This window comes from Lithobates pipiens, unplaced genomic scaffold (assembly GCF_037356315.1).
Source record: "Lithobates pipiens isolate NorthernLeopardFrog02 unplaced genomic scaffold, aLitPip1_a1.2 Scaffold_23, whole genome shotgun sequence".
Lineage (NCBI taxonomy): Eukaryota > Metazoa > Chordata > Amphibia > Anura > Ranidae > Lithobates > Lithobates pipiens.
In genome coordinates, this window is record NW_027507785.1 from 217,418,291 (window position 1) to 217,444,020 (window position 25,730).

Below are 25,730 nucleotides of genomic sequence, written 5' to 3' on the forward strand. Positions count from 1 at the left end.
TAAATAACCCAGTCCCACTGGAAGCCATGCATGCCCATGCCATTACACTACCTTCACCATGTTTTACAGATGACATTGTGCACTTTGGATCATGAGCTGTTCCAAGCTTTCTCCACACTTTTCTTCCAGTCAGTCATTCTGGTACAGATTAATCTTTGTTTTATCTGTCCAAAGAATGCTTTTCCAGAACTGGTCTGGCTTTTTTTTTTTTGGGCAAAGTCTAATCTGGCTTTTCTATTCTTCTGGCTTATGAATGGTTTGCACCTTGTCGCAAACCCCATTTGCTCTCGTGAAGTCTTCTCTTGAATGTAGACTTTGACAAGGATACGCCCACCTCCTGGAGAGTGTCCGTCACTTGTCTGGATGTTGTGAATGGGTTTTTTCCTTTACCATAGAGAGGACCCTGCAATCATTCACCACTGTTGTCTTCCGTGGACAGTGTCCAAATATACAGCATCTTACAAAAGCTAGTACAGCGCTCACATTTTTTGTAATTTTATCACATCTTTTCATGTGACAACACTGAAGAAATTACACTTTGCTACAAAGTAAAGTAGTGAGTGTCCAACTTGTATAATCGTGTAAATTGGCTGTCCCCTCAAAATAACTCACAGCCATTAATGTCTAAACCGCTGGCAACAAAAGTGAGTACAACCCTAAGTGAAAATTCACTAATTGGATCCAATTAGCCATTTTCTTTCTCCCTGGTGTCATGCGACTTGTTAGTGTTACAAGGTCTCAGGTGTGAATGGGGAGCAGGTGTTGGCCTAGGCATTAAGACTGCCAAGACTCAAACTGAGCTGCAGAATGGTGGCCAAGACCATACAGCGATTAAACAGGACAGGTTCCATTTAGAATAGGCCTCGCGATGGTCGACCAAAGAAGTTGAGTGCACGTGCTCAGCATCATATCCAGAAGTTATCTTTGGAAAATAGATGTACGAGTGCTGTCGGTATTGTTGCAGAGGTTGAAAGGGTGGGGGAAAATCAGAGCGTCAGTGCTCAGACCATACACCACACACTGCATCAAATTGATCTGCATGGCTGTCGTCCCAGAAGGAAGCCTCTTCTAAAGATGATGCACAAGAAAGCCTGCAGTTTGTTGAAGACAAGCAGACTAAGGACATGGATAACTGGAACCATATCCTGTGGTCTGATGAGACCAAGATAAAAACGTATTTGGTTCAGATGGTGTTAAACATTTGTGGCGGCAACCAGGTGAGGAGTACAAAGACAAGTGTCTTACCTACAGTCAAGAACGGCGGTGGGAGTGTCATGGTCTGGGGCTGCATGAGTGCGGCCAGCACTGGGGGAACTACAGTTCATTGAGGGAACCATGAATGTCAACATGTACTGTGACATACTGAAGCAGAGCATGATCCCCTCCCTTCAGAGACTAGGCCACAGGGCAGTATTCCAGCATGATAACGACTCCAAAAACACACCTCCAAGATGACCACTGCCTTGCTAAAGAAGCTGAGGGTAAAAGGTGATGGACTGGCCAAGCAGGTCTCCAGACCTAAACTCTATTGAGCATCTGTTGAGCATCCTCCAAAACGGAAGGTGGAGGAGCGCAAGGTCTCCAACACCCACCAGCTCAGTGATGTTGTCATTGACGAGTGGAAGAGCACTCCAGTGGCAACCTGTGAAGCTCCAGTGAACACTATGACCAAGAGGGTTAAGGCAGTGCTGGAAAATAATGGTGGCCACACAAAATATTTAAACTTTGGGTTTAATTTGGACATTTTCACTTAGAAGTGTAGACATGAAAGACTGTTGGAATTATTTTGAGGGGACAGCAAATTTACACTGTTGTAGCAAAGTGTCATTTCTTCAGGTTGTCAAATGAAAATATATAAATTTCATTATACATGTAAAATAGATTGGTTTATTGTAATTCTTGCATTCTTTATTAAGGTCACATTCCCCACCCTCCATATCTAAACTGCAGGGTTGTTCTCCCTGTGGCATTATTTTTGCCCCTCTACATTAGTGCAGCTGTGGGTGACTCCCCCAGCATAACCATTTTATTTGGTTGCAGAGATCTGTGAATGGGAGACAAGTCCATGCGTTTGCTGACGCATTTAAAACGATGCCCTTCCTATGCAGGCAATATCCCATTTCAAAAAGATGTTTTTTTGCCAAGTCTAATCTGGCTTTTCTATTCTTCCGGCTTATGAATGGTTTGCACCTTGTGATGAACACTCTGTATTTGCTCTTGTGAAGTCTTCGATTGTATATGCCCACCTCCAGGAGTGTGTCCTTCACTTGTCTGGATGTTGTGAATGGGTTTCCCTTTCATAGAGGATCCTGCGATCATCCACCACTGTTGTCTTCCGTGGACGTCCAGGCCTTTTTATGTCGCTGAGCTCACCAGTGCTTTCTTCTTTTCTCAGAATGTACCAAACTGTTGATTTTTGGTCACTCCTAACTGATGGATTGGTTTAGTTTTTGAAACCTTAAAATGGCCCGTTTTACTTGCACGGACAGCTCCTTTGAATGCATGATGTAGGTTCCCAGCAATAGATTCCAAGTGCAAATTACCACACTTAGAAATCAACTCCAGACCTTTTTATCTGCTCAATTGATGAAGAAATAAGGAAGGAGTTGCCCAAACTTGGCCATGAAACAGCTTTTGATTCAATTGTCCAATTACTTTTGGTCCCTTGGGGGGGGGGCTGTAATTCCTAAACCCTTCCTCTGATATGGATGTACATAACCTCAAATTAAACCCAAAAGTGTGCACTTTCAGCCCATTTCAGTTTACTTCTTTCTTAGACCAATCTGCAAATCACTATTGAATCCTAGGAACATAAATAACTGGTGCAAAGAAAAGTGGAGCCTCTAGCTAGAGCAACCATAACTTGATCAATGAATGCCTATAAAAAAAAAAATAAAAAATAAAAAAATAAAAAATAAAATAAAAAAAAAAACGCCTAGAGTTCAGCTTACGAGCAAATTTTACTTCTCTGGATATCCCGTTCAGCAGGTTTCTCAGCTATTACAAAGTATACAAACCTATCATACCTTCTGTGGTACTGCACACAGTATGCTGCTTTACAACTATACCTGTACTTAAAGTAGAACTATGAGCAAAACGTTTTGTCTTGATTTTGGATTAAGGGGAGGCTCTAACCCATTTTATTATTTATTTATTTATTTTGCCATTAGTCCAATTGGGGAGATTTCCCTTCACTGTCCCATAGCCAAATGGGAAGAATTCCTGCAAATTAAAAAGGGAATTTCTTGGGGACCCCCAGGTCACCAGAACTAGCTTCCCCTTTGAAATTATCTTCCCTCTATTACTTTTCTGGGGACAACAATTAGAGATTCTCTTTTACCTTCACTTTTAATAATGGTAAACAAGACAAAATAGGGTGCATCTTCCTAATGGGGGACACAGATAGCAGTAAAACCTGAAAGGTGTTCCCTTCCCTCTCCACTATCCAAAACAAGTTTTGCCTTTAGCTCTACTTTAAAGTATATAAAAACCTAAAAGCAAAAGCAAAACCTTAAACTACTGCCTCCCAAAAATGGGGTGGTTGCATTAGTTTTAAAATTTTCAGACATGCCCTTTATTTACACCTCATAATAATCCTGTGGATAACACTTTGCGTTCCTTCACATCGACACCCTTTTTTCTCATCTGTATATCTTTAGAAAAAGCCATGGTAGTCACACAGGCTGAACCTCAAACACGTCTGCCTTCATGTCCAATACATGGTGGATAGATAGACTTTTAGTTTACAGAAGATTAGGGCGTTTATGCTTTAAGCTCACAGGAGTGACAAGGACACTGCATGTCTTTCAAGAAGAGGATCGGGGATGTCGTTTGTAAATCCACTGCACAAAAGCAGGCAAGTATAACTTTTTTATACTTGCCTGCCTATACACGTACACACACACACCTTTACAATCATTTTAAAGGACTGGTGAGGTACAGTACAGTGGTACCTTGGATTAGGAGCATAATTAGTTTCAGAAGAATGCATGTAAACAAAAGCACTCGTATATCAAAAGTGAGTGTCCCCATAGGAGATAACAGAAACTCAGATAATCCGTTCCAGTGGCACTGGAAGTGTATGCAGTACCACATGTAAGCAGGTGAGGGGTGCCGGAAACACTCGGGAACCGAGTGTTTTAGCATCAGAGTGTTTCCGAGCGGCTCGGACTGTCACCCCCGCACCTCTGGCCAAATGTGGTACTGCACACCCCAGAGACTTGAATCCTGCTCGTAATGTGAAACGCTCAATCCACGTTACTCGCAATCCAAGGTATTACTACATATTAAAAAGTGTTTTGGGTTTAGACAAGTTTTAAAGCAAAAGCTTTGGGTTTCACAGTTTCCCCTAGTCAAACTAGACTTTGTAGCTTCCCCCCCCCCCCTCTTTTTTTCACAATGATGGTCACACAATCACTTTTAAAACTAGAAAAAAAAAAATAAATAAATAAAAAATAAAAAAAAAAGGAAGGGGAAAATTAGAAATCCTTCAGCTATTTTATACAACAGCTGGTTGCCAAAAGTGAAGCTGCACTTGCCCTGGGAATTGTTCCAAACGCCATTAGACAGCTGAGTTACTATGTTTGCCATCGCTCAACTGGTTTCTTTAGATCCAGAAACAGCTTTTCCTTAGATGGAAATATAGACTTTAACACACCACCCTGAGCACAAATGTTGTGCATTCATGTCTCCAAGGTTAGTAAAAGTACAGTAAAAAAGGTCAAAGTCACAGAATGTCAAAGAAGAGTTTTTCCCAAGAGTACACATAATCTGAACTTCCTGTTCAACTTTACAGACAATGCAAATATCAAAGTTATACGACCTCCTGTCAGCTAAACTGAAGGCAATCCTACAAAATCAGAAACAGGAGTCATACACGTTGTAATCAGAATGATTAGTTTTTGTTTGACAAATAATTGTCCCATATCTGTGTCTAATCCCTCCTTTCAATACTGCTCAACATTCATTATTCTGCAAAATATGGATATTCTTTTCCAGTGTTTCCGAACATCTATCACGTCCTCAGTGGGCACCAAAAGGTTACATCTGTCAGACTTTCAGGAAAAATGTACAGCTACATCAGTGTCAAGACTGGCCATGGATTCAATTCGCAACATACTTGTGGATGCCCTAAAGCAACACTAGTGAAGAAAATTAAGCATCCCCTCAGGTTCTTGCACATACCCGCAACCTTAAGACACCCCCCTTCCCAGACACAGGGTTTTCCGATACTCAAATGCTGCCATTTATGGGTTGTGATACGCATTATTGTTTTTTCCAAAATCTTACAAATCAAAAGATTTACAGGTATATAAAGCAGAGTTCCACCCAAAAGTGGAACATCCGCTTTAAGGTGGCCTCCTTCCGGACTCCTGTTTGTGAAGCTTTTGGGGAGGGGAGCAGGTACCTGCGCCAACTTCCATTCCTGTCACCTGAGACAAATCAGAAGTTCTCCTTCCCAAAGTCTTCTGGAGCACGACAGGTCCAGAACCATAAATTAAAAAAAAAAAAAAAATATATATATAATAGATAGATATATCTCACACATACACACGAGTAAGCGCATGCATTGGGGCACCTACACACAGAAACGTTTATTGGGATACACATTACATATTGCTGCACACGCTGAAAAGAAAGCAATAATTCTAGCACCAGACATCCCTCGTAACGCTAAACGACCTAAAGGGGGCTTTTAAAGCATTGCCTATGGAAAATATAGGGTACTGAAGTTTGACACCATTTCACAGGGGTGCGCAAAATGACACGTTGAGTATTTACTCGGTACAACCTCTGCTTTTGTAGTTTAACAAAAAATTGGGCGAGTTATTGCTTTTTTTGTGTCCCCTTAAAATGAACTTTTAATGTGTTTTTTTTACTGAAATTTTACAATTCCTAGACCTTTGCGTTTATAACATCGTGTGACAAAAAAACTGGGACTACCACTATTTTATTCTCTAAAGTATCTGCTTTCAGAAAATGTTTTGGGGGCTTTAAAAAAAAAAAAAAAAAGCCCATGCAGAAGCAGCTGTGGCTGTGAAGAGGGTTAAAGAATAAGTTCACCTTTGGGAACATGTTATACCCTTTAAAACTTTTTTGTTCCTTCTACTAACAAAGTTTTAAAGGGTGTAACATGTTCCCAAAGGTGAACTTATCCTTTAACCCTTTTCACAGCCAGAGCGGTTTCTGCTCTTCTATCTGGCTCCTAGGAATCCAAGCAAAATTCGTTAAGCCCTGTTAGTCACTGCGCTTGTTTTATAAAGGGCAACACGACCCCCTCAGAACATCCTGCTCATGAAACATGGACAACCTACTAACACGGGAAATGGGTAAACCCTTAGTGATTAGTATTGTGACCATTGGTTTAGTTCAATCCAGGATGCTGTACACATTTGTATGTTCTCCATTTTAGAGTGCCTAGGTGCTCCGTTTCCCCTACAATCCAAAAACAAAGTGACTGCATAAATGCCCATTAACCAGAATCGGCCTAGCGTTTGTGTGGATGCATATAGTGGGGGGGAAATCTGACTAAAAAGGTCCCATTCACACTTCGTATATCTGAAATCGCATGCTGAATGGCAATACTAGTGCAAAAATCATAGCAAAATGTACATTTAGGTGCCCCACACACTGTTGGCAGCAGTGACAGAAGAAGGTGACGAAGAAGAAGAAGAAGAGCGACACTTCACGCCCAAAAGAAGGTGCAGGAGCATCTTTGGCACATTAGGCATCCCTTTTAAGGGGTGCCCTGTGCATGACCTGCAGAAAACAGGGGAAAAAAAAAAATTCAGACAGGAACACGTTCCCTCTCAATGAAGCGCGAATGGGGCCTACAGCACTGAAGTGTCAGCCAAACTCATTAAGGTGACCACAATAACTCAGATACAACACCACCTTGGGGTGAGCCAATTACGAACAGGGTGGAGGGCCCAACATTGCAGCGAAAAATAGGCCTTGCTAGCTTCCTGGTGCATTTCTATAGCAAGGTCAACCTGCAACATTCTCTAGTTGAAGTCATTAAAGTGGTTGTATACCACGCTTTCACATTTATTACCTAAAAAGGTAAGCCTAGAATAAGGCTTACCTGTAGGCAAAATGAATATCTCCTAAACCTGTACGGTTTAAGATATATTTACCGTGCATGCAGCCGCTGACGTCAGCGGTGCATGCGCTCTGCAGGTCAAGCGGATGTTCCTGGAAAAAAAAAAAAAAAAAAAAAAAAAAAAAAAATCAGAGCTCCTTGCTGGAAAGAGGATTCCCGCACGCATGCATAGGAATGGACGTCATTGCAGCTCCGGCCACAGTGCTGGAGCTGCGAACCCGGAAGAAAAAAAACACTGCGGGAACAGGTCAGCTCCCTCAGTGGTGACCGTGAGGCGATGTCGGTGCTTCATAACTCATAATGCCTTTCGCGTAGAGTTTTTTTTTTTTTTTGCGGGCATACAACAGCTTTAAGAGGTTTTATAGCACTTCAAGCCACAACAATGGAAATTACCTTTTTATCAATTATTTTCCCTTTTCAAACTTTCTACAGCACTTCCCAAAATGGGGCTTTATCTTGATTATTAAAAAAGGCTTTACAGCTGCATCATGTCTACCTCCAGAGCCGCAAAAACAGGAAGATCTGGACAGCCGCACTCAAACTTTTTTTCTTTGTCTTTTATTCAAAAGTTCTTGTGAACAAAAATACAAGCCACAGCAGGAACAGACAGGAGCTAACGCATTTCACACTCCAATGTAGTGCTTAGTCATAGAGCCTGTGTACAAGATAATATCAATAAAAAGATTATAAAAAGCAGGAGTAGACTGGTAGGCATTCTCAGTAGGCCTAAACCACACAAAGGGCTTCTGATAGGACATTGGTTTTCAAATGCAACCAAGAGCAGGGCCCTTAGATTCCTCTTGCACCAAATTTTAATGCAACTTTAATGTCTGCCTTCATTTTGTTAAGCACTGTGCAAACTGTTGGCACTATAGAAATCCTGTAGAATGATAATAAAGTGCATTATTAAAGTGCAGGGGGGGGGGGGCTGTGGATTTCATGGCTTTCAATAGACTTCTCAGATGGCATGGACATATTCTAGACCTCGCAAGGAACATGCAAGCAGTTTGTACTACAAATATTTGCAAAAGGATTAGCGTTCGGAAAGTCCCAAAAATATTGTAGAAAAATGCCCTTTAACATGTCATTTGGGAATATCCCTGTAATTTTTATGCTGTAAAGTAACTCTAAGGTTACCTATAATTTCTAACAGCACAGAGTAAACAAGGCTGCAGTTAGGCGAATTGCCTGGTAACATTTCAGAGGTTAAAAATCGGACAAACAGTCAGTCCATAAAAGTCAGCCGGATCACCACATGCTGGGGATTAGTGTACCAGTCTTTAATTAGCGAAATCATCATATTTCATCAAAATTATAAGTATTTTTTCATCAGTATTTTTCCTCAGTGGGCAGCCATACCATTCAAATAAATATCTTTCACCATGACATTTAACAAATCTTATAGCTAGAAAAACACGAATGCAGTGTGTGAAACGCTTCGATCCGTTCGTATTTCCCACACCGGATTCGAACTGCACTACCCTTGTGGGCCAAAGCAATGCAGTCTTAACACCCCAAACGCAGGTCACAAACACATTGTGTTTGCAGGCACCAGACTGCATGGTACACAACAACCACGAGACCCGGTTGCAATTGCTGCATACACATCTTTAGTGCAATTTAAGGCCATCGAATGAATTTAAGTTCATAATGTGAACTGAGCCTAAATCTAAGCTGCATAAAACAGCTCAATTGGTGAATAAGCAGCTCAATGAAGTAGCATTGCACCGATACTAAGCATACAAGTACTCACGCAAAATGCCCCCCATACTTAAACCAATACTTTTGGTTCAGGTGAGATTTCCATTGTCATACACTTCGACAATTCGCCCCTGAACAAAGTCGCACAGGAGGGGGCTGAAATCTCGCACATATGTAAACCCCGTCTTACAGTTCTTCATAATTATAAAAGAAATGGTAATCATTTTTTTTATTAGTCAAAAATAAATAAAAAACACACCTGTCACATTACACTAAAAATAGGTATCAATTGAGAAAAAGTATAGGAGATATATATATATTTTTTTTTTTTTTTTTTTTTGAAGTATTCGTTAAAAGGTGGCCATTTTTTCTGGGAATCCAGCAGGGCTTTGTTTTTGGGGGGGGGGGGGGGGCAGCCTCTCCGGGAACTACAGAAAACCTCAAAAGTTGGATGTTGGCTTTAAATTTTTAAAGGGGCATTGCCAACCTGGCTTCCAAGATCAAGTCTTGGCTTAAATTTTGGTAAATTAGTTTACAAACAGAGCCTTAGACAGGTTTATTAAAAACAAAAACGCAGTGCCTGAAATGTAAAAGAAATAATTAAGAGTGTGTCCAACACAACCAATTGTTAGCCGTTTAAGACTTGAGCCTGAAATGGGAAAAGAAAAACAAGTGCTGAAGGAGTTATGGAAATGTGAAATCCAGCAGCAAGTCTTTGTGCTTCTGCAGTTTGGCTGGAGATGCTGGAAGGAGACAATGAACATTCTGTATGCTGAGCCCACACCATTGGATGTTTCCCCTGCCCAGAAGCTATGAGGTAATGCCCCTGGAATGTGATGGGGGAAGGGGTGGGAGAGGGGATTTTTTTTTTCCCCCCCCTGAATTTTCCCAGACTATAGGAGGCAAGGCTAATTAACATCCACCAGACAGGCAACACCTTCATCCTTTGCGTTTTCCTTTACAAAGCTCCCACTGAAATGTATGAGGAGGTGGATGTCCGTCAACGTCGGGTCATCTTCTGTGCAGATGGGTAACAGCTGTCGAGTTCTACTTTTCCAGAACTTGCTCCTTACATTCCCACTTCTAGAAGCTGGACAATCCAGAAGAATCATGGCAGAAGTCTGATCTCCGCAGGGTGCTGAGGAAGAAAAACTCCTACGAATGCAATCCTTTTCACTGTCCCAGAGGGCACAAGTCACTTCAGCGTTCAAGACTCTTCAACAGCAGGAGAGATCACAATACTCACACATATAAAAATCACACTGAAGGCTGACAACCCCCCCCCCCCATCTAGGCAAATCTTTAGTAGAGGAATGATTCTGGTCAAAAAAAAACAAAAAAGAGAACACAGTCCTTTTTCCAGTATGGGGGGAAAAAAAATAAAAAATTGGATCGGTCATATAAAAAGACGCAACGTCCAAGAAAAGAAATCATGGTGGAAAAACGCCTACTGATCACCAGCCTGCAATTATTGGACAACAAGCCATTAAAAAGGGACATTTATGTTCACGAAGCAGAGAGCAGATTTTTTTTTTTTTATGCTCAATCAGCAGGATTCGGAAAAGACTCAAATTCCCACTGGAGGTGGGGGAGGGGGGAAACCAAATCTGGCCTGTGCAAGCATACGTAGGAGGGTGCAGCATCCCATAAAGAATATATATTATATATATATATATATATATATATATATATATATATATATATATATATATATATATATATATATATATTTATTTTTTTTTTTTAATTAGACAGAGAAGCATAGAAATGCTCCTGATGGTATTTACACAATACCAAAAGAAAGTTTGTTGAATATATATATATATATATATATATATATATATTATATATTATATAAACAAAAAAACATTTTTTCCTCCATTAGGACTATTGTACTTGTAGAAGTTCTTTATGACGATGTATAGTAGTAGATGGGAGCCCCTTTACTTTTATCCTGATATCAAATAGCACATAATAGCCAGCTCCGTCACTCATTGGCTGGTTGCTCTGGTCACATGACCTCGGCGGTCTCGGTACCCCCCCCAGGTCACCCCCTATAACGGTTTCATAGTCCGCTATTGGCACACTTTACCTTGTTCTTGACCTCCGCGGAGAGCCCGTATGCTGGTCCCTTGTTGAAGCTTGCCATTGCCGGTGTCTCGCTCTGTCCGGGTCACTTGTCTCTTCCAGCGGTTCCACAGACGACTCGACTAAACCGGCGGCGCGAACAGAACCTTCTAGTCCTCTGCTCCCAACAAGAGGATCGGAGGTGGGCGTGCCTCCCGGACCAGTAGGCGTTAACCGAACGGTGGAGGCTTGATGCGGCTTAGCCAATGGGATTGTAAAGCGGTCGTAGGCGGGGTGGAGATGAAGTGAAAGGGCTCGCTGATTGGTGGAGCTTTCACAAGGACAGACTGAGATTGCTGGTGTTTTTATTGCGTGGAGATGTGTGCTCAGTCGCTGTAGCAGCGCTTTAGCTGGAGGTGGTTTCGGTTGTGATTGTGTGGAGTGTGTGCGGGGGAGAGATCAGGTGTACAGTCATCACATGACAGGTGTCTGTTACTGGTTAGCACTGGTGTGATTGGACAGTTCAAAATGACACTTCGCACCCCATTGCAATGGAACTGTTAAAATTGTTGCTACGCAAGTCGCAGCGACTCTGAACTACTTTTGGGGATTTTGTTGGCTTGCATAGGCTTTTGTTAAATGAAGTCGCAAGCTCGTAAAATCTGAGGTGCAAATCGCACTGATCAGGGGCTTTGAAGTTGCAGCCTAGGTTCACACTGGTGTAACACTGCATGTGATTCCCACAGGAATCGCACTGCATTCCTCCGCACATCACATATGATGTCTGTGCGGTGCGATTTGAGTCATTGTGTATGGCACAAATCACATCCGCACCAAAATGGTAGAGGACCCTTTTTCCCCGCACCTGAATCCCATTACTTGGGTGTTATCACTCATCTGATGCAATTATGGCAATCACACTGCATTTTATGTTCTGTTTCTGATGTCGTTAATCTTGCAGCAAATCACATGGGCATTATGCATTGCGGGGGAAATGCAGTGAATCTTGTGCATTTCCTGCATTGCACCAGTGTGATCCAGTACGATAACGCATTTTCAAAGACGAACTCATGTGAATGGAATGATTCCTCGGTTCAGACTAAACTGATACTACAGTATTCTGGCACTTTATGGTTCCTTTACACCAGAGTCTCCAAACTGTGGCCCCTTGCTTGCCTTTATTTGGCCCTTGGGGCACTATTCCTGCCACTGACACCAGAGATGGGGCACTATTCCTGCCACTGACACCAGGGATGGGGCATTATTCCTGCCACTGACACCAGGGATGGGGCACTATTCCTGCCACTAACACCAGGGATGGGTCACTATTCCGCCCACTGACACCAGGGATGGGGTACTGCTCCTCCCACTGACACCAGGGATGGGGCACTATTCCTGCCACTGACATCAGGGATGGGGCACTATTCCTGCCACTAACACCAGGGATGGGGCACTATTCCGCCCGCTGACACCAGGGATGGGGCACTGCTCCTCCCACTGACCAGGGATGGGTCACTATTCCTGCCACCGACAACAGAGGTGGGGCACTATTCCTTCCACTGCCACCAGGGATGGGGCACTATTCCTGCCACTGACACCAGGGATAGGGCCCTATTCCTCCCACTGACACCAGAGATGGGGCCCTATTCCTCCCACTGACACCAGAGATGGGGCCCTATTCCTCCCACTGACACCAGGGGTGAGGCCCTATTCCTCCCACTGACACCAGGGATGGGGCACTATTCCTTCCACTGCCACCAGAGATGGGGCACTATTCCTTCCACTGCCACCAGGGATGGGGCACTATTCCTGCCACTGACACCAGGGATGGGGCACAATTTCGCCCACTGACACCAGAGATGGGGTACTATTCCTTCCACTGCCACCAGGGATGGGACACTATTCCTCCCACTGACACCAGAGATGGGGTACTATTCCTCTCACCAACACCAGGGATGGGGCACTATTTCTGCCACTGACACCAGGGATATATTCCTCCCACTGACACCAGGGATGGGGCACTATTCCACTGACACCAGGGATACATTCCTCCCACTGACATCAGGGTTGAGGCACTATTCCTGCCACTGACAACAGAGATGGGGCACTATTCCTGCCACTGACACCAGGGATGGGGCACTATTCTTGCCACTGACACCAGGGATGGGACACTATTCCTTTCACTGACACCAGAGATGGGGTACTATTCCTTTCACTGACACCAAAGATGGGGCACTATTCCTCCCACTGACACCAGGGATGGGGCACTATTCCTCCCACTGACACCAGGGGTGGGGCACTATTCCTCCCACTGACACTAGGGGTGGGGCACTATTCCTCCCACTGACACCAGGGGTGGGGCACTATTCCTCCCACTGACACCAGGGATGGGGCACTATTCCTCCCACTGACACCAGGGATGGGGCACTATTCCTCCCACTGACACCAGGGATGGGGCACTATTCCTCCCACTGACATCAGAATTAGGGCACTATTCCTTCCACTGACACTAGAGATAGGGCACTATTCCTCCCACTGACACCAGAGATGGAGCACTATTCCTCCCACTGACACCAGAGATGGAGCACTATTCCTCCCGCTGACACCAGAGATGGGGCACTATTCCTCCCGCTGACACCAGGAATAGGGCACTATTCCTCCCGCTGACACCAGGGATGGGGCACTATTCCTCCCGCTGACACCAGGAATAGGGCACTATTCCTCCTACTGACACCAGGGATGGGGCACTATTCCTCCTACTGACACCAGAGATGGGGCACATGCTGCATCTTTGATGCGTTTTCATAAAATGTGCATTGTTATAAACTTTAATGTCAGCACACCTAAAAAATGTGTGTAAAACGTGCATTAAAAACACAACAAAGAAAAAACACACTGCACTGATGCAAACCTAGTGTAACAAAAACAAATAGGGATCATAATGGTTCTAGCAGTGACTTTTCAGGGGTTTTAAAGGTAGAGGTAGCAGAGGAACTGGATCCTTTAAATTATTGAGGACCACCACTTTTGACTCCAATTGACAATAGTGCCAGTGTACAGAAATAACAGAAAATATCCACATCAGCTTCTATACGTCTAGAGGATGAACTATCCACTGAACAGATTATCTTAACACAGCTTTGCCAGTTACATGAATGGTTTGTTTAAATGGAAATATTGTTTTTCCATACTGGGTGGTCAATGGGAATTCAGGAAGCTGCATCAAACTTTCCATACTCAGATCCCTCTTGTGCACAAAGGAATAGGAAACATACAATAATATGTGGCACCAGCTTCCCTTGCCACATCACAATGCCATCGATTGTTACTGTGAACAAGGTAACTCCAACAAATTAGAAAAGTTTTTTTTCAGCCAAGGAACCCTTTAAAATTTGGCAGAATCTTGGGACACACCAGTCAAAATCGTAAAAAGTTTGTAATGTGATGTTCAGTAGTTTGCAATGCAGTATTCAGAGATCAATAGTTTGTAACACAGAGAACTTTGTGTTACAAACTACGGAATTATGCGTTACAAATGACTGAAAGCGTTTGTAAAGGAAAAAGTATTTAAACAAATAAAAAAAATGTCATACTTCCCTGCTCTGTGCAATGGTTTTGCACAGAGAATCCCTGATTCTCCTTTTCTAGGGTGCCCCCGCCAGTGCTCTGGGCCCCTCCCCCTTGCCGAGTGCCCCCATGGCAAACTGCTTGCTATGGGGACACTCGTGCATGCTCACTCCTGAGTCGGCTCTCTGTGTCTATAAGGCTCAGCCTTGCTCCCTGCTCCCTCCTCACTAGCCTCGGTTCTCGTGCACATCGCTGGATGGGTGTCGGGTTTAGTTAAGTATTAGGGGGGCTGAGAAAAACCTTTAGACTTCAGCAAAATCTGGGTAAAAAACCTTCACCCTTTACAACCGCCTGAACTCTGCTTTACAAATTACTGAAATCTGCATACATAGTTCAGTAGTTTGTAATGCAGAGTTCAGTAGTTTGTAATGCAGAGAACTCTGGGGTTGATTTACTAAAGGCAAATACATTTTGCACTGCAAGTGCACTTGGAAGTGCAGTCGCTTTAGATCTGAGGGGAAGAGCTAAAATGAGGGGAAGATCTGCTTATTTTATCATCCAATCATGTACAAGCAAAAATGTTGTTTTTTATTTTCCTTGCATGTCCCCCTCAGATCTGCAGTGACTGCTTTTCCAAGTGCACTTGTAGTGCAAAGTGGATTTGCCTTTAGTAAATAACCCCCACGGGTCTTCCTTACAAACTTCTGAACTCTGCATTACAAAATACTGAACTCTGAACTGTGCGTTCGGATTTCAGTAGTTACTGGATAAACACAGAGTTTACAGATTGGTAGCAACCACTACAAACATACCAGATGGAAAGCAATTGTGTTCTACTACCTATGCCCAATTAGCCATGTACCTCCAAAAAGCTCAGAAGAGCTTGTATGCAGCCCGATGACCAGCCTTCTTTCTGTCACAGTGCGTGGCCCCCTTACACAGACACACAGTTTACACAGCCCAGCACAAGAGCGGCACCCTGAGTTCGCAGAAAGCACATGTGCGCAATGGTCCCAGTAAGATGTGCAGGCGCCCAATGCGCCCTTAGCAACCGATGACGTTATTGGTGTCAGGATTCGGGCAGGCAGCCCGCACAGCACTACTGCAGCTTTAATGCCATTTAAAAAAGCAAAAAACAGACCTGCAGCGCTGAGGCTGAGGCAGCAGGGGAGAATGTTTAAAATGTAACTGCCTGACTTAGTTGGAGCAAATTTTTATACTTTTCCAAAGAACCCCTGAGGACTGGTTGAGAAACGCTGCATTAGAGTACATAGTACTACATTACACATTAACTTAAAAGACAGTTATACCTAATTAGAAACTCAACCTGAAAACGTAATTGAGAAGTAACAGTATGAATAGTTATGCAGTTGGAAAAGGAGTAAATTAAATTTCCTTATATTTAGGATTTAAGCAGAGCATTTAAATAGTATATCTACAATGTTATTTTATTTTCCTGAAAGGTAGATCATTTTACACGCCATCCCTGATTTACCATATATATATTTTATATGGACAATATGATATATAGAACTTTACAGAAAACACTGAACCATTCACAACATTCTTTGTCCTCTGATAGAGCTAATAATCCATACTTCTCAACTTTTCATACAAAGTATGTGTAGCACCCTCTTAGATAGGTTGCTAGGGAAGCTAGGTAAATGTAGTTCTTTTTGGCTCCACTGTTATCATTGGAGCAGTTTATAATTGCTTTGGGCTGTTCTGGGCTCCACTGGTTGCCGGTTTGATTATTCCCCTCTTCCTTCTGGAAGATTCCAGAATATAGTGAGCTGAAAAGGCTAATTAGCAGCCTGACTATTTATGTTGTTTTGGCCAGTCCCTGGAGTGTGCCCAGAAGGTAGTTGGAGGAGTGTATAAATAGTCGGATGGCTGGATCCTTGTCCAGGAGAAGTTCTGAGTCTGAAGGACTGCTGCCCTTCCTTTCAGCCCAGCTGAAGTCCTACAGGTGCTCATTGAGGTTCCAGGTATTCGAAAGCTTTGAGGCCTGTCTGCTGAGAATCTCTGAAGCTAAACAAGGGGTTTCGCTGAGGATTTGGTCTGGAGCATTCACTAGGGAAAACTCTGTCTGATATTGGACAGAGCTATCCAAGTATCCAAGGACATAGTGAGTGCAGACTCGAGTGCAGAATCCCGATGACTATTGCTGCTGCTTTCCCTTGTGTGTCGGTACTAGTGCTTCCCTGGTATTAGTGCTTTCTGACAATGTCTCAGTGCAGTCCAATTTCTGGGACATTACTAAAGGGAACTGTCCTAGGAGTAGCACCAAAGTAAAGAGTGTCCTCTCATTGCTCTTCAGAGTTAATGAAGTATCCCACAGCTCCTTATGTCCTATCCAAGTTTATTCAGCAATATATTTCAGAAAAAGCAACCCCTAGACTGTTTATTTTACCAGGGGGGTGACTGTCGTGGTGTACCTGGCTGCCATTACATTGGCTTGGTTAGAGAATCCAGGACAAATCAGCAACTCTAAGGGGGGGTGCTACATATGTAAGCAAAGGGACACAAGGATTTGGTTCCATAGCAGGGGGCAATCAATCTAAATGAGGGACAGTTGGGAGCTATGCATAATCTAATATTCTTATTACATTTATACATATTAGAGTAAGTTGACCAATCCAGTTAGCTTATCAGTATGTTTTTGGATTGGGGGAGGAATCCCGAATACAAACAAGGGCAGAACATTTTTTTTATTTTCCTCCTTTTGGTTTGGTAAATATACTATACAACAAAGCATTTTGTTATATGTGTTTGAATACCTCAAAAACATACCTGTTGAACCAGTCAACAATTTGTAACTTCCTGACCATACAGTAGCTCTGTTATACTGAAATCCCAAGAAGTCTTATCAGCCCTGCCCAGGTTAGGTTAGTGAAGTACAGAACATCTTCCCTCCCCGTCAAGAAAGAACATGTTGACGCACACTGGCATACCTTCCAGTCACAATAACAGATCGGCTTTAGCTCGTCTCCTCCCAAGCCATGCCTCTCTAATGCGTTTCACCCACTGGCTTAATTTTTTAATCCCCTCCCATATTCCTAGTTCACTTTCAATCTAAATCCTAGTACAAATGGGTCAAATGTCAGGCGGCATCAGCCGGATCAATGGAAACTCGCCGACATTTGGCCCATGTGTACTGTAGTCCGCTTGACAGAAGGTGGCCATTCCAAGAAGGTCTGCCAATCGGCTCCCAACCAGCGCTCTCAGCCAATGGCTGAGAGCGATGACTAGAGTGTTCTGGCGGGGGGGGGGGGGGATCGTGGTAATAACGTTGGATTGTTAGTACAGTGGCTCCTCCTGAGCTGTCAGTTTGTTTTTTTCATTCAGCCCTGCTGGGTTGAACGAAAAAAAAGCTACTAGGCCAGTGATGGTGAATCCTGGCACCCCAGATGTTTTGCAACTACATTTCCCATGATGCTCCACTACACTGCAGAGTGCCAGAGCATCATGGGAAATGTAGTGTAGTGTAGTGTGTGCTAAGCTTTAGGCTTTGTTCAGTTAGGGATTAGTTTGAGGAAAGACCGTAACCTTTGTTTATTTGTCATGCCAAGTTGCTCAGGTAAAGCGTTTGAAATGTTGTCTTTGCCTGGTCTAAAGTTACTCAAGGGGTGTAATGCAAGTAACCAGCACATATAGCATACAGTTCGATTCAGCTAAGCACACTGGGGTATGAAGATAAAGGTACGAGAGGTCCCAGGGTCTTTGTTACCATCCAAAGGTAACAAAGGTCTCTTAGCAGCCTGCCGTGAAGCATGTACATGTGGCAGGTGGGAAAGCCTCTGGCAGGAGGAGTGGTTGTCGGCACTCACTCTGTGAGCAGGTCTGTTTTCCATAGCAACAGGAGCAGATCAGCATCACAGAGGTCTCCATGCTGTACACAGGTACCGAAGAGGAAGAGTCAAGGGAGTGCACTACAGGATCCCATACCGTTACTGGGAGTGAGGTGGCGGTGATATGCTGGACAGGTGGCGTTGGCATTGGCTCTGCATCTCCTTCCTAAATGTATCAGTGACTGTGGCGGTGTATAATACATCGAAAGAGTTTATTGGAGTTCAGTCGTCTGTTTAAGTAAAGGTACTCCACGTGTAAGGCAGTGACCCTATTCAAAGTGCCTAGCGTAGTCCAGAATAACCAATCCTGGGGTAGGCTGGCATTCCATGTGACCCACAAATAGCACCCAATAAGGATGGGAACATGTATGGAGTGTCACCCGCTACCCTTACACTATGAGTGTTGTCCTCCTAAATAATAGGAAAAGAAAAAAAGACTGGCAAGTTGCATTTATTACATTTCTGTGCTTTGGTTTAGCTTCAAATGTTCAGCACCAAAGATTACATTGTGCAATGTCCTACTACCCTCTAATAACTAGTGGTAACCTGTCTTATTGATCTGACAGATAACCATTTTTTACAAATTGTTTTTTTTATTATTATTATTATTATTACAAAACAGAGTCTTTTGGGACATACACCAGAAAAGTGTGGGACTCAATAGCAGATAATAATTTTGACTGACTATTAAGCAGCTGTGCTGTATTACCCAGTTGTAGAACACAATAGACATTAGAAAGGACATCAGAGATGGAGAACTCCACAGACAGCCTTGTGGTCCACTAGAGTCAGAAGTAGAGCATTTAAGTGTCCTGAATCTCTCTATCCCCCTCAGTCGCTGCTACTTCCGAGCAGGGGCAGACTGACCATTCGGGCACTCAGGCACTGACCAAGAGCCCGGGGTCAGGGGGGCTCCATGAGCAGCTCTGTCTACCCCTGGATGTGCCCACAGCTTATCATGCAGGATAAGGGAAGTTTATGCAACACGATGGTAGTGAGCTATGTCATCCCTGCCTGCAGTTGATGAGGATATATGAGAGGACTCGGGTGCTGCCTGGGATTACAGAGCAATCATGTGAGGATGATACCAGTGACAGGCACTCCAGCCACCTCTCCTCCTGGGGAATTCAGCAGAGGGGCAGGGCCATGGTATACATCCATGCCACAGGGGAAAGCTAGTGAGAGAGCTGGAGGCTGCAGAGTGAAGACAGAGTGGAGTCATCATGTTGGAGTCACCTGACCTTCCTTGTGTGCAGCAGCAGGTCAATGTGTAATCACAGCAGTTCAGTGTGTCTATGATCACCAGCCAGGCTGACTGAGAGTTCCTTCTTGCTCAGTGCCCATCTACCAGGTGCTATTCCCTAGTACACCGATATCTGTACACTGAGTGCCACTCAGTGTACAGATATCAATGTTGTATATAAGGAATAGTTCTCAGTATACAGATATCAGTGTTAGGGAAAAGCAATCAGTGTATAGATCTCAGTTATATATAGGGAAAAACACTAATGCCCCGTAAACACAATCGGAATTTTGGTCGGAAAAAGCTCTGATGGTTTTCCCGACGTAATTCTGATGGGATTTCACTCAAGCTGTCTTGCATACACACAGTCACACCAAATTCCGACCGTCAAGAACACGGTGATGTACAACATGCACGACGGGACTAGAAAAAGCAAGTTCAATACCCAGTAGCCAATAGCTTCCGTCTCCTAGTTGAATCTGAGCATGCGTGAGTTTTTGCACGTCGGAATTGCATACACACGATCGGAAAGTTTTTCCGTCGGAAAATTGAGAACATGCTCTCAAATTTTTGTTGGTGGGAATTCGGTCAGCTAAATTCCGATGGAGCATACTCACGGTCGCATTTTCCAATGAAAAGCTCTCATCGGTCTTCTGCTGGCCGAAATTCCGATCGTGTGTACGCGGCATTAGTGATATTCCTTATGTGTTACACTGACATCTACACTGCGTGCTTTTCCCTAACACTGATATACCTACCCTAACTCTGTATACTGAGAGCTATTCCTTATATACAACACTGATATCTGTACACTTCCGCGGGAAGAACGATCAGTGAGAATAATGTTCCTTACATTGTTGGTCAGCGGGAAGAATGTTCCTTACATTAGTGATCAGTGGGAAGAATGTTCCTTACATTGGTGGTCAGCTGGAAGAATGTTCCTTACATTGGTGGTGAACAGTGAAAAGAATGTTCCTTACATTGGTGGTGGTGAGAGAGAATAATGTTTCTTACATTGGTGGTCAGAGAGAATAATGTTTCTAAAGCCGTGTACACACGGGGCGGACTGTCCGGCCAACTTAGTCCGTCAGACAATCCGACGGACAGTCCGTCATACTTTCGAATGAACGGACTTGACCACACACACCACTTTTTGAGCGGACTAATACGGCGTACTAAGTCCGCCATACTATCCGCCCTACTTTTGAAATGAACGGACTCGCCCACACACGCGGAGGAAAGTCCGCTCATTTCGAGCACGTCTCCAGGTAGGCGGGGCCCGCGAAGGAGACGTCGCTGACCCCGCCGCCTGGAATGGACTTAAAGGGGAACCCCAACGCCGAAAAAAATCGGCGTGGGGGTCCCCCCCAAAGTCCACAACAGACCCTTGTCCGAGCACGATACCCGGCCGGCCAGGAAAGGGGGGCGAGCGAGCGCCCCCCCCCCTCCTGAGCCGTACCAGGCCGCGTGCCCTCAACATGGGGGGGTGCCTTGTCCCCATGTTGATGAGGACAAGGGCCTCTTCCCGACAACCCTGGCCGTTGGTTGTCGGGGTCTGCGGGCAGGGGGCTTATCGGAATCCGGGAGCCCCCTTTAATAAGGGGGCCCCCGGATACCGGCCCCCCACCCTATGTGAATGAGTATGGGGTACAATGTACCCCTACCCATTCACCTGTAAAATAAAAGTACAAAAAAAAACACAACACACGAGATAAAATACTTTATTGCACAGCTCCGGGGGTCTTCCGTCTTCGGGGGTCTTCTCGCCGGACTCCTCCGCTATCTTCTTGTAGCTCTTTTGCTAGCGGAGGAGTCCGGCTTTCTTCCTCGCCGCCGGCCTCTTCTCCCGACTTCGGGGGTCTTGTCCCCCTCTTCGGTTCTTCTGCCGGGCCACCGCGCCTTCTTATAGCTCTTTTACAGGCGGTGGCCCGGTCTTCTGTCGCCGCCGTCGCCGCCGCCTTCCGTTTTTCTTCTTCTTCTCCAGGAGATGTTGCCTCGACGATCTCTCCGGCCGGAATGCCAGGGACGCACTGCGCGGCCACTTATATAGGGACAAGGGGCGGTGTCACATGGCTTTATGTCACATGGGTTGGTCACATGGGTTGATGTCACATGGGGACTATGACATCGTAAGGGGGCGGGGTCACCATGTGACACCAACCCATGTGACATAAAGCCATGTGACACCGCCCCTTGTCCCTATATAAGTGGCCGCGCAGTGCGTCCCTGGCATTCCAGCCGGAGAGATCGACGAGGCAACATCTCCTGGAGAAGAAGAAGAAGAACGGAAGGCGACGGCGGCGACAGAAGACCGGGCCACCGCCTGTAAAAGAGCTATAAGAAGGCACGGTGGCCCGGCAGAAGAACCGAAGAGGGGGACAAGACCCCCGAAGTCGGGAGAAGAGGCCGGCGGCGAGGAAGAAAGCCGGACTCCTCCGCTAGCAAAAGAGCTACAAGAAGATAGCGGAGGAGTCCGGCGAGAAGACCCCCGAAAACGGAAGACCCCCGGAGCTGTGCAATAAAGTATTTTATCTCGTGTGTTGTGTTTTTTTTTGTACTTTTATTTTACAGGTGAATGGGTAGGGGTACATTGTACCCCATACTCATTCACATAGGGTGGGGGGCCGGTATCCGGGGGCCCCCTTATTAAAGGGGGCTCCCGGATTCCGATAAGCCCCCCGCCCGCAGACCCCGACAACCAACGGCCTGGGTTGTCGGGAAGAGGCCCTTGTCCTCATCAACATGGGGACAAGGTGCTTTGGGGTGGGGGGCCGCGCGGCCCCCCCCTTCCCCAAGGCACCCCCCCATGTTGAGGGCACGCGGCCTGGTACGGCTCAGGAGGGGGGGGTGCTCGCTCGCCCCCCTTTCCTGGCCGGCCGGGTAGCGTGCTCGGACAAGGGTCTGTTGTGGACTTTGGGGGGGACCCCCACGCCGATTTTTTTCGGCGTTGGGGTTCCCCTTTAAGTCCATACCAGGCGGCGGGGCCAGCGACGTCTCCTTCGCAGGCCCCACCTACCTGGATACCCGCTCGAAATGAGCGGACTTTTCTCCGGGCGGGAAAAGTCCGCTCATTTCAAAAGTACGGCGGACTGGCACACACACGGGCGGATTGTCCGCCGAAATGCGAGTCCGACGGACAGTATTACGGAAATTCCGAAATACTTAGTCCGCCAGACTGCACGCTGAGAAAGTCCGCCGAAGCCCACACACGAGCGGACTGTCCGCTGAAATGTGTTTCGGCGGACTAAGTAGGCCAGACAGTCCGCCCGTGTGTACGCGGCTTTACATTGGTGGTCAGAGAGAATAATGTTTCTTACATTGGTGGTCAGAGAGAATAATGTTTCTTACATTGGTGGTCAGCAGAAAGAATGTTCCTTAGATTGGTGGTCAGCAGGAAGAATGTTCCTTAGATTGGTGGTCAGGAGAAAGAATGTTCCTTACATTGGTGGTGAACAGTGAAAAGAATGTTCCTTACATTGGTGGTGGTCAGTGAAAAGAATGTTCTTTACATTGGTGGTGGTCAGTGAGAAGAATGTTCCTTACATTGGTGGTGGTCAGTGAAAAGAATGTTCCTTACATTGGTGGTGGTCAGTGAAAAGAATGTTCCTTACATTGGTGGTGGTCAGTGAGAAGAATGTTTCTTACATTGGTGGTGGTCAGTGAAAAGAATGTTTCTTACATTGGTGGTCAGCGGAAAGAATGTTCCTTACATTGGTGGTGGTCAGTGAAAAGAATGTTCCTTACATTGGTGGTGGTGAGAGAGAATAATGTTTCTTGCATTGGTGGTGGTGAGAGAGAATAATGTTTCTTACATTGGTGGTGGTGAGAGAGAATAATGTTTCTTACATTGGTGGTGGTGAGAGAGAATAATGTTTCTTACATTGGTGGTGGTGAGAGAGAATAATGTTTCTTACATTGGTGGTCAGAGAGAATAATGTTTCTTACATTGGTGGTTAGAGAGAATAATGTTTTTTGCATTGGTGGTCAACAGGAAGAATGCTCCTTATATTGGTGGCCTGTAGAAAGAATGCCCCTTACAATGGTGATCAGTGGGAAGAATGCCCCTTACAATGGTGATCAGTGGGAAGAATGCCCCTTACATTGGTGGTCAGTGGGAAGAATGCCCCTTACATTGGTGGTCAGTGGGAAGAATGCCCCTTACATTGGTGGTCAGTGGGAAGAATGCCCCTTACATTGGTGGTCAGTGAAAAGGATATAAAGTAAATAAAAATTATTTAAAAAAAATGTAAAGCACACCCATGGATCTCCTATTGCCCTATTGAGTTGTCAGTCAGCCCCTGCTTCGTAGTAGCTGTGTTGCTGGGGCTTCATTTTTCTATATAATTCTAGAGTTGAATGATGTGACCCATTCCATACTTTCCCTTTAATTACTATGTGAGGCAATGTGTATTGCCCTATGACCCTGCTTCTTGCTCATTATGAATCGTTATGCTAATCCATGTGTTTGTGTCAACATGTGGGACCCTCTAAATTGTCAATTGGTGACAATTTTTGAAACCAGTCATAGGTTATGTATTTTTTTAATAATGATATATATTGCATTGTGCTTGTTAATTTCTTCCCCCCTGTTAGCAGCTGCGATATGGGTATTGCCCTTCCTCGAAATGGTGGGCTAGGATCTGGGCGGAGATCATTGATCCTGGCCGCTGGACCACACCTGGGCACAACTTTATTTATTTGATTAGTTCTCTTATATGGTGCAGTGGGCTCAGGGTGTCTCTCTCTCTCATCTCTATAACCAGGCTGGAGGTTCATTTGGCAGTGTGGAATTGACACACGTAGGACATATCCCTGGTCTCTCTAACAACTATTTTTCTTTTAAATAACTAATATCTATTCTTTGTTTAACCACTTGACCACTGGGCACTTAAACACCCTTAATAACCAGACCAATTTTCAGCTTTCGGTGCTCTCACATTTTGAATGACAATTACTCAGTCATGCAACACTGGACCTATATGAAATTTTTGTCCTTTTTTTCACACAAATAGACCTTTCTTTTGGTGGTATTTAATCACCGCTTGGTTTTTTATTTTTTGTGCTATAAAAGAAAAAATACAGAAAATTCTGTAAAAAAAATGAATTTTTCTTTGTTTCTGTTATAAAATTTAGCAGATTAGTAATTTTTTCTTCATAAATTTTGGCCAAAATTTATACTACTACATATCTTTGGTAAAAATAATTACAAATTGGTGTATATTATTTGGTCTTTGTGAAAGTTATAGAGTCCACAAGCTATGGTGCCAATATCTGAAAATTGATCACACCTGAAGTACTGACGGCCTATTTCAATTCTTGAGACCCTAACATGCAAGAAAAGTACAAATACCCCCCAAATGACCCCTTTTTGGAAAGAAGACATTCCAAGGTATTTAGTAAGAGGCATGATGAGTTTTTTGAAGTTGGCATTTTTTCCCACAATTCTTTTCAATATCAATATTTTATGTACTTTTTTTTTTCTCACAAAATTGTCATATTATCAGTTTATTTCTCACACACAGCATATGCACACCACAAATTACACCCCAAAACACATTCTGCTATTACTCCCGAGTATGGTGATACCACATGTGTGAGACTTTTACACAGTGTGGCCTAACATGCAGGGAGCGCCATCAGGCGTTCTGGAGCACCCAGGACAATTCTGACATTTCTCTCCTACATGTAAAAATCATCATTTATTTGCTAGAAAATTACATAGAATCCCAAAACATTATATATGTTTTTTTAGTAAACACCCTGGAGAATACAATGGTGGTCGTTGCAACTTTTTACCTCGCACGGTATTTGCGCAGCAATTTTTTGAATGCTTTTTTTTGGAAAAAAAACAGTTTTGTGCTTAAAAAAAAAAAAACACAGTAAAGTTGGCCCAATTTTTGCATAATGTGAAAGATGAAGTTACGCTGAGTAAATCAATACCTAACATGTCACTCTTCAAAATTGCACACGCTTGTGGAATGGCGCCAAACGTCGCTACTTAAAAATCCCCAAAGGCGATGATTTTAATTTTTTTTTACTGGTTATATGTTTTGAGTTACAGAGGAGGTCTAGGGCTAGAATTATTGCTCTCGCTCTAACGTTCGCAGCGATACCTCACATGTGTGGTTTGAACACCGTTTTCATATGTGGGTGGGACTTACGTATGCGTTCGCTTCTGCATGCGAGCACATGGGGAAAG

General features: G+C 44.3%; 1 protein-coding gene across 1 annotated transcript in view; it reads right to left on the reverse strand.

Annotated features, from left to right (window-relative positions):
• CNN3 (calponin 3) overlaps positions 1-11,072 on the reverse strand; it is a 74,105-nt gene extending 63,033 nt beyond the window's left edge. Inside the window, exon 1 of the mRNA XM_077452857.1 lies at positions 10,896-11,072. Within this exon, the coding sequence (XP_077308983.1) occupies positions 10,896-10,952 (57 nt within the window). The 5' untranslated portion in view covers positions 10,953-11,072. The remainder of the gene's footprint in view (positions 1-10,895) is intronic.
• Positions 11,073-25,730: the final 14,658 nt, after the last annotated feature.